This window comes from Neomonachus schauinslandi, chromosome 8 (genome assembly GCF_002201575.2).
Source record: "Neomonachus schauinslandi chromosome 8, ASM220157v2, whole genome shotgun sequence".
Classification (NCBI taxonomy): domain Eukaryota; kingdom Metazoa; phylum Chordata; class Mammalia; order Carnivora; family Phocidae; genus Neomonachus; species Neomonachus schauinslandi.
The window spans coordinates 32,769,479-32,785,841 of NC_058410.1; the positions used below are offsets into that span (position 1 = coordinate 32,769,479).

The following is a 16,363-nucleotide window of genomic DNA, read 5'->3' on the forward strand; positions in this document are numbered from 1 at the left end:
AAATAAATAAATAAATAAATAAATAAATAAATAAATAAATAAATAAAATTCTAAAACCTTGTATTGCTAGGTAATAGAAATTCTCTTTTTATGTATCTTCTCTCCCCAGCTAAACTGTGATTTCAGACTAGAAATTTCCTGGAATGTATCAATAATATTTATTTTTTCTTTTGATATTTATTCATTTGATTTCAATTTCATTTGCTTTAAATCCTTTGCTTTAAAAATTCATTAGCATCCCCTAGAAACATTCTAGTTAAATAAGGGGAGAAACAAATGCAAAATGTGCCTAGTGTTAAAAAAAAAACCACAGACCCAAAATGGAGTCACATGTTAAAAGCCCCATGTCAGCCCACCCAAGACTTAACACCTAACCTAACTGCCCCCCTAGGAACATAACCAGTCCATAAGGAATTTCCTGGTCAGCACCTTCCATGGGAGGGTGACCTTACCTAAAACGATGGATTCTTTGCTAATAATTTCCTTCTTTCCTCTCCCTCTCTACCTTTAAAACCCTTTCCTTTTCTGCAGCCTGATGGAGTACTTTTCTCTCTGCCACATGAGATATTGCCAACTGGATCTTCAAATTTACTCGGAATTTTTGTTGTTTAACACTAGTAAAAGAGATCATAGTCCACAATCAAACAGAAATTCCGATCTGCCTCTCAGATTGCACCAATATGTGAAAACAATCAATCTTCCAAGTGAGCTGTTCTTTCCTACCTCACCGCTCTAGCAGTTTTATTAGATACTGATACTGTAGCTCTCAGCTATGTACAAGAGTTTCTTAGTTTGAGCCAATCGACTGGTCCCATTTCCTATTATTCATACCACATTAATTTTTCAGATTTTTAATAGATTTCTACCCAAGTTATCATGCAATATTAAATCGGCACAACAATGAGTAATTTTTAAAGAAACTGTGTTGCAATAATCATCGCCTTACACAGGACTAAGCAGCAAGAAATCCCACTTTACTTTCCTAGCAGAGATTTCAGAATCCTCTTTTTCTACCTGGTCACTACTCTCTGCTTCTGAAAGGTTCCCCCGTTGTGGCGAACAAATGCTTAGAGAGAATCAAACTTGACATGCCATCTGGCAACACTTTTTAAAAGGCTTTTGCAAAATTATTATTTAAATATGTTTTTTTAAATAGTATTTCTCAAAATTACTGTTTAAATATATTCTATTGTTTAAATAGGATTATTTCTTATATAGCCCAACTAAAATGCCACCAAAGACACTTAAGGGCTGACGGCAAATGGGCTTACAAGCATTTAATGTATCTTAAATCTAATTTAAAATAAAACTTTATAGTAAAATAGTTTTTTTTAAAAAAAATAACACCTCTTGGGCGCCTGGGTGGCTCAGTCATTAAGCGTCTGCCTTCGGCTCAGGTCATGATCCCAGAGTACTGGGATCAAGTCCCACATCGGGCTCCCTGCTCAGCGGGAAGCCTGCTTCTCCCTTTCCCACTCCCCCTGATTGTGTTCCCTCTCTCGCTGTCTCTCTCTGTCAAATAAATAAATAAAATCTTAAAAAAAAAAAAAGAAAAAAAAAAAGAACACCTCTAAAAAACAAAACAAATGAATAAACAAACAAAAAAGCAGAAACAAATCCATACATACAAAGAACTGACAGCTGCCTTGGGGGATGGGCAGAATGGGAGAAGGGGAGTGGGAGATACAGACTTCTAGTTTTGGAATGAGTAAGTCACGGGGATGAAAGGCACAACATAGGGAATATAGTCAATGGTACTGTGATAGCGTTGTTTGGTGACAGATGGAAGCTACACCATCTGTTTGACAGTGAGCATAGCACAATATAGATCGTCAAATCACTATGCTGTAGAACTGAAACCAATGTAACATTTCATGTCAAGTATACATCAATTTAAAAAAAGCACCTCTTTGTTGGTGATTGGAATGGATAGGAAATAGTTGGGTTGATAATCTTTTTGCTTTTTTTTCCTCTTCTTTATTTGATCTTTACTGATCCGTTCATTTTCTTTACTTCTCTCCAAATTTGTGTGAGGTACATCAGTGACTAGAGGGAAAAAGTCAAACAATAATATGTCTGATGTATTTAAACAAAGATAATTTAGTCAAAAAAAAAAAGGAAACAAGCACTACGTAAGTAGCAATCATTCATAATAGTCATTTTGAAATCTAAAGCAGGAGCTAGAAAAGTATTCTGTAAAGGACCGCAGAGCAAATATTTTAGGCTTTGCAGATCATATGGTCTTAGTCAACATGATATTGGTTATGTTCCTAGGGGGGGCAGTTACGTTAGGTGTCGGCTAAGTCGGCTGTAGACAAACACAGAGGATAGGTATAGCTGTGTTCCAATAAAACTTTCTTTACAAAGCAGATAGTTAGCCAGATTTGGCCCACGATCTAAAGCGCAACTAACAACCATCCTCTCTCCCATGACACAATTTTTTTTTTCCCCATCTTTGGGATCAACTCTAAGAGACCCCAGCGATCAACACACACAATGCCTTGGAAAGGACTGTGGGAAGTCTGAGCTCAACCAACAGCACACTGCCCGTGTGCCTACACAAGCCTGAACTCATTATACATGAGGAAACAGAAGCGCAGAAAAACTTTTAAAAACTGTTCAATGTCACAGAGTCAAATCTGGCATTTAGACCTTTTAACTTTCTCCTTCTAGTATGTTTTCTACTGGATCAAACTGCTTCTCTGTTGAAGTTCTGCAAAACCAAAGGGCAGAAGTAATTTTCCTTATTCTGTTGTTCTTAAAAAAATTTTTTTTTTATTTGTAAGTAATTTCTACACCCAATGGGGGGCTAAACTTACAACCCTGAGATCAAGAGTCACATGCTCCAGCAACTTATCCAGTTAGGCACCCCTACTGTTCTTTAAAATATTAAGAGTAGGGGCACCTGGCTGGCTCAGTCAGAGAAGCACGTGACTCGATCTTGGGATCATGAGTTCAAGGCCCACATTAAGTGTAGAGATTACTTAACAATAAATAAACTTTAAAAAGAATTTTAAAAAATAAAAAAAATTAAGAGTAAATAATGTTTAAATAAATGTCACAAATAGTATTTTAGTGCTAACTTCTAAGAAAATTAGTAGAGTATGTTTAAAACTTAAAAACTAAAGGTTTGTAGAAACAGACAGGAGTAACATACTCTAGGAGTAACATACACTTGTGACATCTAGAAGGTAGGGGTAAAGTAAGAGCAAGGTAACCTGGGTAATAAGTCTAACTATATCATTATGAGTTAGGGCAAAATTATCTGGTATGTTTGTGCATCCACTTCACTACCATGTTTCTCAACAATATACCTGATGATTAATATGATTAAAATGATATATCTTCACAGAGAACATGTGTTTGAAATATAAATTATCATCAGCTTCTTGTATACATGTAAGCTAGTGAGAACTTTATAAATTCTATTGCTAAGAAAAAGTTTGTCGCATTCTCATCTGTATCATGAGCATCATTTGAATTGCTTCATATGATGCCATTGGGTTTTATTTCCCATGCAATTCTTTAAATATGGAAAATCAAATCAATATGTTGTCGAGCTGCTTGTAATTTTAGACATCTAAGAAACAGTCCTACATTTGATTGTAGTAACAAACTAAATCTACTAATTTTATTTTATTTTATTTTATTTTTTTTAAGATTTTATTTATTTATTTGACAGAGAGAGAGAGACACAGAGAGAGAGAGAACACAAGCGGGGGAGTGGGAGAGGGAGAAGTAGGCTTCCTGCAGAGCAGGGAGCCCGATGCGGGGCTCGATCCCAGGACCCTGGGATCATGACCTGAGCTGAAGGCAGACACTTAACGACTGAGCCACCCAGGCACCCCTAAATCTACTAATTTTAAACAGAAGCCACAAAATATGCTAATAAAGTACCATATATATTTTAAAGCCACGTCTGAATACATTTCTAGCCCACCTCCATCTGCTCTTAGTAAACCGGTACTCTAGAAATGGAAACCAATTTTAATATAGTCTGGATCGGAGTTTGTGGGTTGGAATCCTGTCCCCAGCCCCATTTACTAGCTGTGACATCTTCAATTAGTCACAAGAACTCTCTTTACTTCAGTTTCCTCCTCCATAATTTGAGAATAATAATAGTAGCTACCTCACAGGGCCATTTTTTGAGTGAGTTAATACATGAAAGCTCTTAGACTACTTCCTGGTACAAATTAAGCACTATCATTAGCTATTATTAGATGTTACCCAGAGCCAAACAGAATTAGGGAGATAAATGTGTATCTGCTAACATCATTTAGAAGACTCCAAAAAGAAACGGAGATGAAGTGTAAACTACCCATTGTTTTTCATCATCCAGACCACTTGTACTCTCTATGATTATGGAAAATGAAGAACAATCTTGAGCAGTTTTTAAAAAATTAAAGATAACACTGAAAAATATTTCTAAAGCAAAACACCCACTTTTTAAGGTAAAATCACAAACTAATTCTAAATAAGTTCCCAGCATCCTTCCTGTTATATCCAATTATCCAAATCCAGACACAGCGCTAACCCCAAGCAGCACTGGAAGCTGGGACAGTGAAGTTATCAACCTATGCCTATGTGGGGAAAGTAATCTATGAAAGGAAAAGCATGGGGAACAGCTGCTGGTGAGGCAACCAGTAATGTGTGTTTCAGCCCTGCAGAGGCAGCACTAGATGGTGAAAAGAGCAAGGACCCAAAGACAAGTCTTCCAACAAGCATCTTTCCATCAAATCACTTCATTTCCCTATCTGAGACTTAAAAAGTTGGCCAATCCATACAGAATAGCTTATTCTAGGTCTGAGGCATAAAATATACCAGAAGAGCCTGGATCTTCAAAGACTCCTGGCACCATGTCAATTTGAAAGTCCCCTCACTGGCCAAAGACGGCACAATTACAGCATCAAATAGAATAATAACTTCAATGGTGTGAAATACATCAGCTACGCTTAAATCCATCAGTTCATTATGATACTCAAAGGAAAAATTAAAAACAAAATTCACAGGTCACCTTTGGATTAGTCTGAAGAACTATTATTCTACAAACTTGGTGATAAAAGAGAAAAAAAAAATCAAGCATTTATCCTGCTTTTCCTTATAAGCAAAGAGTCATACAGGGAATCAAACAGTTAACTAAGGCAAAGTTCTTCTTTATAGAAATTTTCAGCTAGTAATTCAAAAAGGCAGAGTTAAAACATCATCATTTTGAAACCCTCAACAGAGTAATGGATCAACCCAAAGATTATCAATGGATGATCCATTAAATGGAAAGCTGATGGGGAATTTTAATGGGTACATCAAGTGACAAGATGGGAAGCCACTGATAAATCTTAACATCACAAAAAGGCAAGACAACCAAACATTATATGCCTCCTGATGTCACACAATAGGAAATTCATAGCATTTTTGCAGCTTTCTTGCCAACATTCCAAAACTTAATCGAGATTCCTTAATCTACCAGTTTACTGAAATACAAAGGACAGAGAAATACATTAAATGACCATAATATAGGTACATCAATACGGCCTGATTTCTTCAATAAACACACACACACACACACACACACACAAACACACACACAAAGGGAGATCTATAGATGAAAAAAAAAAAACTGAAGAGATTTGTCAATCAAAATGTATAGACTTTGGTTCCTAATTCAAAACAGTTTTAAAAAAATTATGACACAGAGAAATGTGAATACTGACAGAATATTTGATGACATTAGTAATTACTCTTATTTTTTGTCATGGGATGGATATTTTGAATATACTTTTTAAAAAAATTCCTTATCTTTTAAAGACACATACTAAAGTATTTACAGATAAAATATATCTGGAATATACTTCAAAATAATCCAGTGAGGAAGAGGTGATAAAGAGATGAGGCTCGGTCTAATATTCCACTTTTGAATACGCTTGAAAGTTTCCATAATTAAGTATTTTTTAAAAAACAAAAACAAAAACTAGGGGCAGGTACAGGAGTGGGACAGCTAGATAATCTCTATCTAGAGTCTCTTCTAGTTACAGTTTTCTCTCATCTGTGATAAAGGTACTAATTTAACACCTGTACCAATTAGGACATTTCATGGTGAAATTAGATAAAAAATGGTGTCCAGCGGTGCCTGGCAAGCTGAGTTAGAAGAGCATGTGACTCCTGATCTTGGGGTCATGAGCTGAAGGCCCATGTTGGGTGTACAGATTACTAAAATAAATAAATAAATAACCTGAAGAAGAGGAAGATGAAGAAGAAGAGTGTCCAAATTAATAATACAGCTGATTTTATCACCTCTAGTTCATTTCAAAACTAATATAGTAGAAAGAGAATCCTGAACCTATAGTCTAGTTTTTCTTGCTTTTCTTTTTTCAAACTGCTAGTATCAAACTACAAGTGGGTTATGAAATCAACTTAGAAGATAATCTAAAAGCACTTTTTAAAACCTGGAATGGAATGCAATGGGGTGGAAGGGAATGGAATGGAATAAATAGAATAGAATAGTATTGGAATGCAGAATAGAATACTGCAGAATAGGATAGAATACAAGCAGTATAGTCAGTACATTGTTTATGGCAGATATAAGTACTGCTCCATGTCCAGGTTTCTGCGTACACATGGGTATTGGGTGGCAATGTAAAATGTATCCTTAGTGTGAACTAAGACACTGAATCATTTCTGCTGTATTTTACTCAATATGAACAGACTTAAAAACATGGTATTTAGGAGACCATGAGGCTTTTAGCATTTTAAGTTGTTTTATACCTTATCTGTTTAAAACTAAAATGTTCTTCCTGTAGCGACTTATTTTTGCCATTTCAAACATTGCATAAGTCCATTTTACAGACATCCAGAGAAGGAAAACCATAATCTTGAAAGATAATAGTTAGAATTATATAAAAACTCTTAACAGTTCTGGTATCGGGGCACCTGGGTGGCTCAGTCTGTTGAGCCTTTGCCTTTGGCTCAAGTCATGATCACTGGGTCCCGGGATCGAGCCCCACATTGGGCTCCCTGCTCAGTGAAGAGCCTGCTTCTCCCTCTCCCTCTGCTCCTCTCCCTGCTTATACTCTCTCTCTGTCAAATTAATTAATTAATTTAATTTAAAAAAAAAAACAATTCTGGTATCATGAGAATGACATAGTGTAAAATCCCAATTCAAAATACAACCTCTTAAAAACAAACAAACAAACCTCTTGGTAAAAATAAAGACATACAGGGTTTTTCTAAATTCCCTTAGCTTTCTCTAATCTTATCCATTAACTATTTAACTTTCTTTTCAATTGGATTATCTAAAATTTTCTTTTGTGGGGTGCCTGGCTGGCTCAGTTGGTATAATTTTAATTTATATGAAAATAAAAATGAACAAAGTATTCATGTAATATCTAGTTTACAAATAAAAGCATTAAATATCAGTGATCACAGAAGCAAAAGAGAGAACACTTTGGCCATGAGCCCTGGATCTTTCACTGGATTTTAGCTCATAACTTCATCTCATAAATTTAATTTATTACACTGTTAATTTTCATAATGATTTCAGTAACCATTTCAATGTGCTCTAATTAATCTCGTCTTATCGATAAAAGCTACAATTCTGATCCATGCATTTTTTTTTTATCCAAAGCACATGTCATTTTATGCAAATTATCTAATTTTTCCTTGTTTTATTCCTTCAAAAAAAACTACAAGAGAATGAATTATGGGAGAAATTACTTTAATTAGGTAGTCCATCTGTTATTGTTGGGTGATTGTTTTCACATTTCCTCTTAGCCAAAAGGCTGGGAACAAACTAGATTCTTTGTTTTGATAAATCTTCTCTTTTTTCCTTGTTCTGTAAGCAGTCAAAATCTTTGAAGTAATCATTCTTTTTTTTTTTTTTTAAGATTTTATTTATTTATTTGACAGAGAGAGTGAGAGAAAGCACAAACGGGGAGGAGAGGGAGAAGCAGGCTCCCCACGGAGCAAGGAGCCCGATGCGGGGCTCGAACCCAGGACCCTGGGATCAGGACCTGAGCTGAAGGCAGTCACTTAACAGACTGAGCCACCCAGGCGCCCCTGAAGTAATCATTCTTAAAACTCCTGAATTTATGACTTACAATATTATCTTCTCCATTTCATAGCATTATTACCCCTTATTGAGTAATCTTTAACAAATTGATAAAATTTTCTTTAAAAATTTTTACCTCCCTCATTTTCTCTGAGGATTAAATAAGAAAATATAAAGCAGTTAGCAATGTGCTGAAAGCATACAATAGTATTATTATAAAATATTGCTCTCAAGATGAAAATTTGTTTAAATATTTAATTTAGCAAGTATACTTAGGCAAAAAATTTTGTTGAGATTGATGAAACTTTACATGTATTAACAAGTTAAATCCTCCCAACTCCTGAAACAGCTACAATTATTATGCCAATTTTATAGATAATGAAATTGAGCCTAGACATTTGCTCAAAGGACACAATAAGAAAGTGAAGAAGCATGGTGCTGAACACTGGACAGCTACATGCAAAAGAATGAAACTGGACCACTTTCTTACACCATACACAAAAATAAACTCAACTGGACTAAAGACCTAAATGTGAGACCTGAAACCATAAAACTAAAAGAAAACACAGGCAGTAATCTCTTTGACATTGGCTTTAGCAACATTTTTCTAGATGCCTCCTCAGGCAAGGGAATCAAAAGCAAAAATAAACTATTGGGATCACACCAAAATAAAAAACTTTTGTACAGCAAAGGAAACCATCAACAAATGAAAAAAGCAATCCACTGAATGGGAGAATATATTCACAAAAGATATATCCAGTAAGGGGCTAACACCCAAAATATACAATGAACTTGTACAAATCAACACCAAAAAAAAAAAAAATTAAAACATGGGCAGAGGACCTGAAAAGACATTTTTCCAAAGACATACAGGTGGCCAACAGACATGAAAAAATGCTCATCATCACTAATCATCAGGAAACTGCAGATCAAAACCATAATGAGATAATCACCTCACACCTGTCAGAAGGGCTAGAATCAAAATGACAAAAAAATAAGTGTTGGCAAGGATGTGGAGAAAAAGGATCCCTCATGCACTGTTGGTAGGAATGTAGACTGGTGCAACCACTGTGAAAAAGAGTTTGGAGGTTCCTTAAAAACTTAAAAATAGAAATACCATATGATCCACATGCAAAAGAATAAAGGGTGTTTATCCACTAGAGGGTGTTTATCCAAAGAAAATGAAAATGCTAATTTATATATATATAAAAATATATGCACCCTATGTTTATTGCAGCATTATTTACAATAGCAAAGATATGAAAACTACCCAAATGTCCATGGATACTTGAATGGATAAAGAAGATGTAGTATATATACACGATGGAATGTTACTCAGCCATATAAAAGAAGCCATGTGTGACAATGTGGATGGACCTAGAAGATATTATGCTAAGTGAATAAGTCAGACAGAGAAAGACAAATATCAGATGATTTTACTTACATGTGTAATGTAAAAAAACAAACGAACAAAGAAACAAAGGGAAAACAGATTCTTAAATACAGAGAACAAACAAACTTGCCAGAGGGGAGGGGAGGATGGGTGAAATAGGTAAAGGGGATTAAGAAGTACAAACTCCCAGTTATAAAATAAATAAGTCATGGAGTTGAAGAGTACAGCACAGGGAATAGAGTCAAAATATCGTAATTACGTTGTATGGTGACAGATGATGACTACATGTACTATGATGAGCAAAGAATAATATACAGAATTGTTGAATCAGTATGTTGTATACATGAAAGTAATATAATGGTGTATGTTAATTATACTTCCAAAAAAAGCGTTTAAGTCTACTTATTTCTTTAAGTAAGCTCTACACCCAATTTGGGGCTTGAACTCACAACCCTGAGATCAAGGGTTATATGCTCTTCCAACTGATCCAGCCAGATGACCCCAAAAAAAACTTTTTAAGAGAAAGTGTAAAACCCTGACAGTCTGACCCCACAGCCGGAGCTGTAACCACCATAGTTTAACACTATTAGGAAGTGTAGGAGTAACATTAGTGGACAGGATCAAAGAGGAATAAGTTTATCCAGCTCTCTATTTACTGAGTCAATGAAGCTTACATCTTTAAAAGCAAGTTTTTAAGCACATTTACAAATTCTAACTGTATTTTTTCTTTTCCATTTTTTTCAAATTTTTATTTATTTATTTAACTAGTTAGTTAACATACAGTGCAATATTGGTTTCTGGAATAGGATTCAGTGGTTCATCACTTACATACAACACCCAGTGCTCCTCATAACAGGTACCCTTCTTAATATCCATCACTCATCTAGCCCATCCCCCACCCACCTCCCTTCATCATCCCTCAGTTTGTTCTCTATAGTTAAGAGTCTCTGGGGCACATGGGTAGCTCAGTCAGTTAAAACATCTGACTCAGTGTCAGCTCAGGTCATGATCTCAGGGTCCTGGGATTGAGCCCCACGTTGGGCTCCCCACTCAGCAGGGAGTCTGCTTGTCCCTCTGCCCCTCCTCCTGCTTGTGTGCTCTCTCTCTCTCTCAAGTAAATAAAATCTTAAAAAAAGAGTCTCTTTTATGCTTTGCCTCCCTCTCTCTCTTTTTTCCCCTCCCATATGTTCATCTGTTTTGCTTCTTAAATCCCACATATGAGTGGAATCATATGATATTCATCTTTCTCTGGCTTATTTCACCTAGCATAATACACTCTAGCTCTATCCACATTGTTACAAATGGCAAGACTTCATTCTTTTTGATGGCTGAGTAATATTCCATTGTGTGTGTGTGTGTGTGTGTGTTTATATGTATATGTATACATGTATATGTATATATGTATATACATATATATACACATCACATCTTCTTTATCCATGTATCAGTCAATGGACATTTGGGCTCTTTCCACAGTTTGGCTAATTGTATTTTTTCATAAAAAGAATAAAAAACACTCACAAAATTTGAAGATTAGACAAAGGAACCAAAAAATTACTCATAAACCCACTATCTTAACACAACCACTATGAATTCTGGGGACAGGTCACATAAAGTATTTATACAATTGTAAACAAACACCCATACTTTTTTCCCCCATACGTTTTCACTTTGCATTTTAGGTAGGAAATATTTCTTGTAAGATAGTTTTCAGAAAAATTCTTTTCATAACATGTAATTTAAGGCACTAGTCTAACTTACTCACTCACTCCCTAATCTTGGACATTTGGGGGGTTTTCCAATATTTTTACTATTTAAAAGATGTTGTGACACATATATTGATGAATAATTTTTTTTTCTGCAAGTAAGACTATGTCCTTACACTGGGAATCCCTGAGTCTGAACATTGCTTGAGACCCCAACAAACTCCATTCTAAAAGGACTTATAAAGTACACTGTCACAAGCAATGTAGACATGACATTAAAATCATTGCGTATTATTTTGAAAAGATATCGCCAATCTGGTAAGTTACAATCATATTTTAACATGCATCCTTTATACTTCTGAGGTTGGATAACTCTCCATATATTTATGTACTAACTGAATCTTATCTCCTACATCCTTTACCCAGCACCAATAGTACCTGCTACACAGCAGGCACTTAATAAATGTGTGTTGAATGAATTAATATATTCACTGGGCTTTTCCAATTTCTTATTTGTTTTTTTGTGTGTGTTTGTGTGTGTGTGTGTGTGTTTAAAGGAAAAAGATGTAAAACCTTTGTACTGAGACAAGTATTTGCCTTAAGCCCCTTCATAAAAATCTGGAATATGTACTCCATGCTTCCCCAATCAGAGATGACACAGAACGTAATTTACCTTTTTTTTTTAAGTTTATTTTTTTAGTAATCTGTACACCCAACATAGGGCTGAAACCCATGACCCTGAGATCAAGAGTCACATGCTCTTCTGACTGAGCCAGCTGGGCACCCCTACTTCATCCTTTTTAAAAACTGATTCAGGAGGGGTGCCTGGCTGGCTTAGTCAGTAGAGCATGCAACTCTTGATCTCAGGAGTCGTGGGTTCAAGCCCCATGCTGGGTGTAGAGATTTCTTAAAAAAAAAAAAAAAAAAAAGCAGGGGCACCTGGGTGGCTCAGCAGGTTAAGCATTCAACTCTTGATTTCAAGACTCAAGTTACAATCTCAAGGTTGCGAGATCAAGCCCTGCATCAGGCATCATGCTCAGTAGGGAGTCTGCTTGGGATTCTCTCTCTCCCTCTCCCTCTGCCCTTCCCCCACTCGTACATGTGCACTCTCTCTCTCAAATAAATAAATCTTTAAAAAAAAATAAGTTTAAAATTCACTCAGGATAATCACTTACTGTACCAGATATTGACATTCAATCTTTGATACATTTTTCTATTAAAAAAAATCTTTTAGGGAAAGGCAGGTTTCATTTGATATTTTAAAATACTTAAGAGTTAAAGTACTTTTTTAAAAAATACAACTTAATGGTATTAGTTAATAAATAAGTAACAAAATAATAATCTCCCATATCTTTAAAATCTCTAATAATTACAAGGTTAGAATTCTGTATGAGGTAAAATAAGAATTATAACTTTGATATAAAACCTGAATTCCACACTTATGAAAGACATAGGACTAAAGAAAAAAAAAACAACACTCAAATATTTTATTTTCAATCTTGATTTAAATGTAGCTTGATAGTTACGAACTATGATTCTCTCGAGAGAACTGAGTCAATTAAACTAAAGCTCTCCACAGATTTATACTCCATGGGAAGTACACTAAGCTATTCCTACCAGCAACAGAATGACTCTTCATTGCAAACTCTTGTTCAACTTTCAGAGGCAAGACTAACAGCAACTCTAAGCATTCTCTAGATGATTTGCTGGGTTTCTATATATGACACTTCCACCTTGTAAAAAGAACAGACCCATCCAGGCCCAGGTCAACAACTCATTAATGTTATATTTTCTCCCAGAACATGTTCAACCTATGAAGGCAGAACATGTGGCTCAGGTTGTATTGCTTCTTCAACATTCCTAAAAGATTTTCTTTCGCACATAAATTTGGATATTTTATTTCCAATGTGTATATTTATATTCTAGTATATATAATTCTAATACAACTTATATTTAATTCAACATAATATTCTAATACATTTTATATTCTTCTTTTTAAGTAGGCTCCACACTGGGCATGGAGCCCAATGTGGGGCTTGAACTCGTGACCCTGAGATCAAGACCTGAGCTGAGATTAGGAATCAGTCAGATGCTTAACCAACTGAGCCAGCCAGGCACCCCGAATACATTTTATATTCTACTGTATAATTCTAGTAAAACAGTTCTCTTCTCAAAAACAAAACTAACAAAAAACGTAAAGACCCATTTCAGCCAACCAAACCACAAGACACCTAATCATGACAGCACCCACACTAAAGGTACCACAGTTGGCAATGAAGACACTCTGAACCAAGCATTTGGGGAGGAGTTTTCTTACTGGCAAGGATTCTCCTTCCCACGATGTTCTTGTTAGCAGTACTTTCCTCATCGCTCTGCCAGAGTTTCTATCAGCAAGAATTTCTTGGCAGTAAACTCACAATTTCCACCCACCAAAGGAAACTGAAAGAACCAAAGGCAACAACCAGCAACTTGAGAATTTTAACGTTGTTGTCTACCACAGTCCAGTAAATTGATTAAATTTCCATGTTACTAAATGTAAGAGAAAGCCACATTAAGTCCATTCAAGCCACAAACCAGTTTTCCTGTGTTTTGGATACAAACACTATTACCCCATCTATCTTAAGAGCTGACAACAAAACTCCCAGTTTCTGTGCATTTCTATAAAAATCTCCTTTCACAAAAACGAGTAATTTCAAGTTTGCAAAGAATTTTAGTATTTGTTTCTAGTGTCTTAGTAAATGCTATTATAAAAAGGAGAACAAGTTGCCCCCAAATAACTGAGGGATATGTTTCAAAGCTTTTGTAAATAGCATTTGTGCATTGTTTTACATTTTAATTGCCCTCTTACACACATTACCTACTCTGATGTGTACAGCAACACTGTGAGGTAAACAAGAGGAACTTACCCACAGTTCACAGTTGAAAAGCCCAGCTCATACAGTTTAAGTGTCCAAGATTACATGAGTAGAAAATGAAATAACCAAAACTCAGAACACAAGTTTTCTGTTTTTCTCATACCACACTGACTGTGTGTAAAGTGGAGCTCAGAATTTGAAATCTATCTTCCCACAAAAATAATATGGTACATGGTGGTTTGGAGTCTAAACTAATCCACAAAGACCTCTTATTCACAAAGACTGAACTATTGAAAAGTAGTACAACGCTATACAGCTAAAAATGGATTTGTGCGGACTGACCTGAGCTCCTAACTTACACAGACAACACCTCTTTAGTAATAAATATAACCTATACCACAGAGAAAAGATCTTCTTGTATAAACGATTGGCCAATCTTCCCAATGCCCATCCTCTGAAGAAGGAGCTAGACCATTCAGAGCAAGAATGGAGTGCAGAGCCACAAACACATGCCCTTCCTTCTTTCTGGTCCCAGTGGCCATTGTTTCTCCCCACCAGTGGAGATAAAATACAGCAGCTTCGGAAATAGTGTTTGCTCTCTGGGATTCTTGCAGTAGTTCACTGTCAGTCCCAAGTAGAAGCTGTTTATTCAAACAGATAAGCTCTGTGTCAGGTGTGTTAAGTCCCAAGTATCTAGAGCTGGCATGGTGAACAAGTTTTAGAGCACTCCAATGGGAATGATTCAGATTAGAATGGGGCTCAGGGGCAGGAAGGGTGGATGGGAGATGCCCATCACAGGCATGTAGGCACGGTTATTCAGGAAAATTCTTCTTTATTTTATACCCAAGTTAGAGAAAGTGATGAAATCAGAAAGAAGTGACTGCATTTTTTTTAGATATATTCATTTTATTTGCTCAAAATAAAAGAGGAATCTGTACTTCTCCATCACTCCATAGAAAATCCAGAGGATCAGTTAAGTACCAGGACAGTTAGTATAGAGGAAAGAACCTTGGAGAGCTCATACTTATCCACCAGGCATTCACTCCTATCAAACCCCCACGAAGGCTTTCCAGGACACCCACTACCCCCACATCCAGGCTACATGCCTCTCTGATACAGCCTCGCCCCATGTAAGCCCACAGCATCATGTACAGCATTCGTCTCATGAGATTATAGCTGTTCAAAGAAAGGACTAAAGAATCAGAAATCACAGATTCTGTAGGTAATTCTTTTCTTAAAAAAAAAAAAAAGATTTATTTATTTGAGAGAGAGAGCACACGCACAAAAAAGGGGGGGAAGGGCAGATGGAGAGGGAGAGACAGAATCTCAAGCAGATTCCACCAAGAGCAGAGCCCAAAGGGAGGCTTGATCCCACAACCATGGGATCATGACCTGAGCCAAAACCAAGAGTCTGACACTCAACCGAGCCACCCAGGTGCCCCTAAATAGTCTTTTCAATTATGTGAATTTAGCTAATTAACTTCTCTGAGTCTCATCTTTTTCTTAGATGAAGAGATGGAACTAATTTTTTTTTTTCAAACTACCACCAGGCTTCATTGCTCAAAATGCAAGCTAAACACTGAGAGTAAATGAGGACCCCAAAAAGACAGAGTCTAGATCCATGGAGGCAGGAGTGGGACTGGTGGGATGTTCCTTGCAAGGCAGCACTCCACACTGGGGGAGACCAAACTAATTTCTTATGGATCCCCCAGTTATAGAACCCCATTCAAGATAAAACTATACCAAATCATAGCAAGGTTCTTCATAAGACTGCAAAGTAAGTGGCACAGAGTATATAGTCAAAAAGCATTTGAAGAATACATTGGTGTTTTTCCCTGTTTCTATTCACAAGTAACCTGGATAATAGGCAAATCTGTCTCATTTTCAGTACTTACTTCCACAGTCTTTAATATCTATAGTGGCAAATGGCATGTCTATCAGAGAATCCATAGCATTAGCTTCAAATTCTTCTGACGTTTCTTTTTCTCTTGATACATTTTCACACTCACTGGAATTTATTCCTCCTTTATCAAAAAGAAAAATGTATTATTTAACTTATTTTTTAAAATTATATCCTAAACTAAAACAAGTCAGCCAAATTCAATATAAATTAACATCTGTTGAGAAATGATACTTGTATTCAAATATATTGTAAAGCTATATAAACATTATTTATACCATATTCTATATTTCTATAAATGCACTTTTATGTAAAACAGCTTTTTTTTTTTTTAAAGATTTTATTTATTTATTTGAGAGAGAGAGAATGAGAGACAGAGAGCATGAGAGGCAGGAGGGTCAGAGGGAGAAGCAGACTCCCTGCCGAGCAGGGAGCCCGATGCGGGACTCGATCCCGGGACTCCAGGAT

At 36.1% G+C, this 16,363-nt stretch overlaps 1 protein-coding gene across 2 annotated transcripts in view; it reads right to left on the reverse strand.

Moving 5' to 3' along the window:
- Positions 1 to 16,363, reverse strand: part of AKAP7 (A-kinase anchoring protein 7) — a 144,301-nt gene that overhangs the window by 121,844 nt on the left and 6,094 nt on the right. For both annotated transcript variants that reach the window (XM_044917408.1, XM_044917409.1), the window contains exons 2-3: positions 15,891 to 16,019; positions 1,907 to 2,046 (exon numbers count right to left, since the gene is read on the reverse strand). In XM_044917408.1, coding sequence (XP_044773343.1) covers positions 1,907 to 2,046; positions 15,891 to 16,019 — 269 coding nt within the window. The remainder of the gene's footprint in view (positions 1 to 1,906; positions 2,047 to 15,890; positions 16,020 to 16,363) is intronic.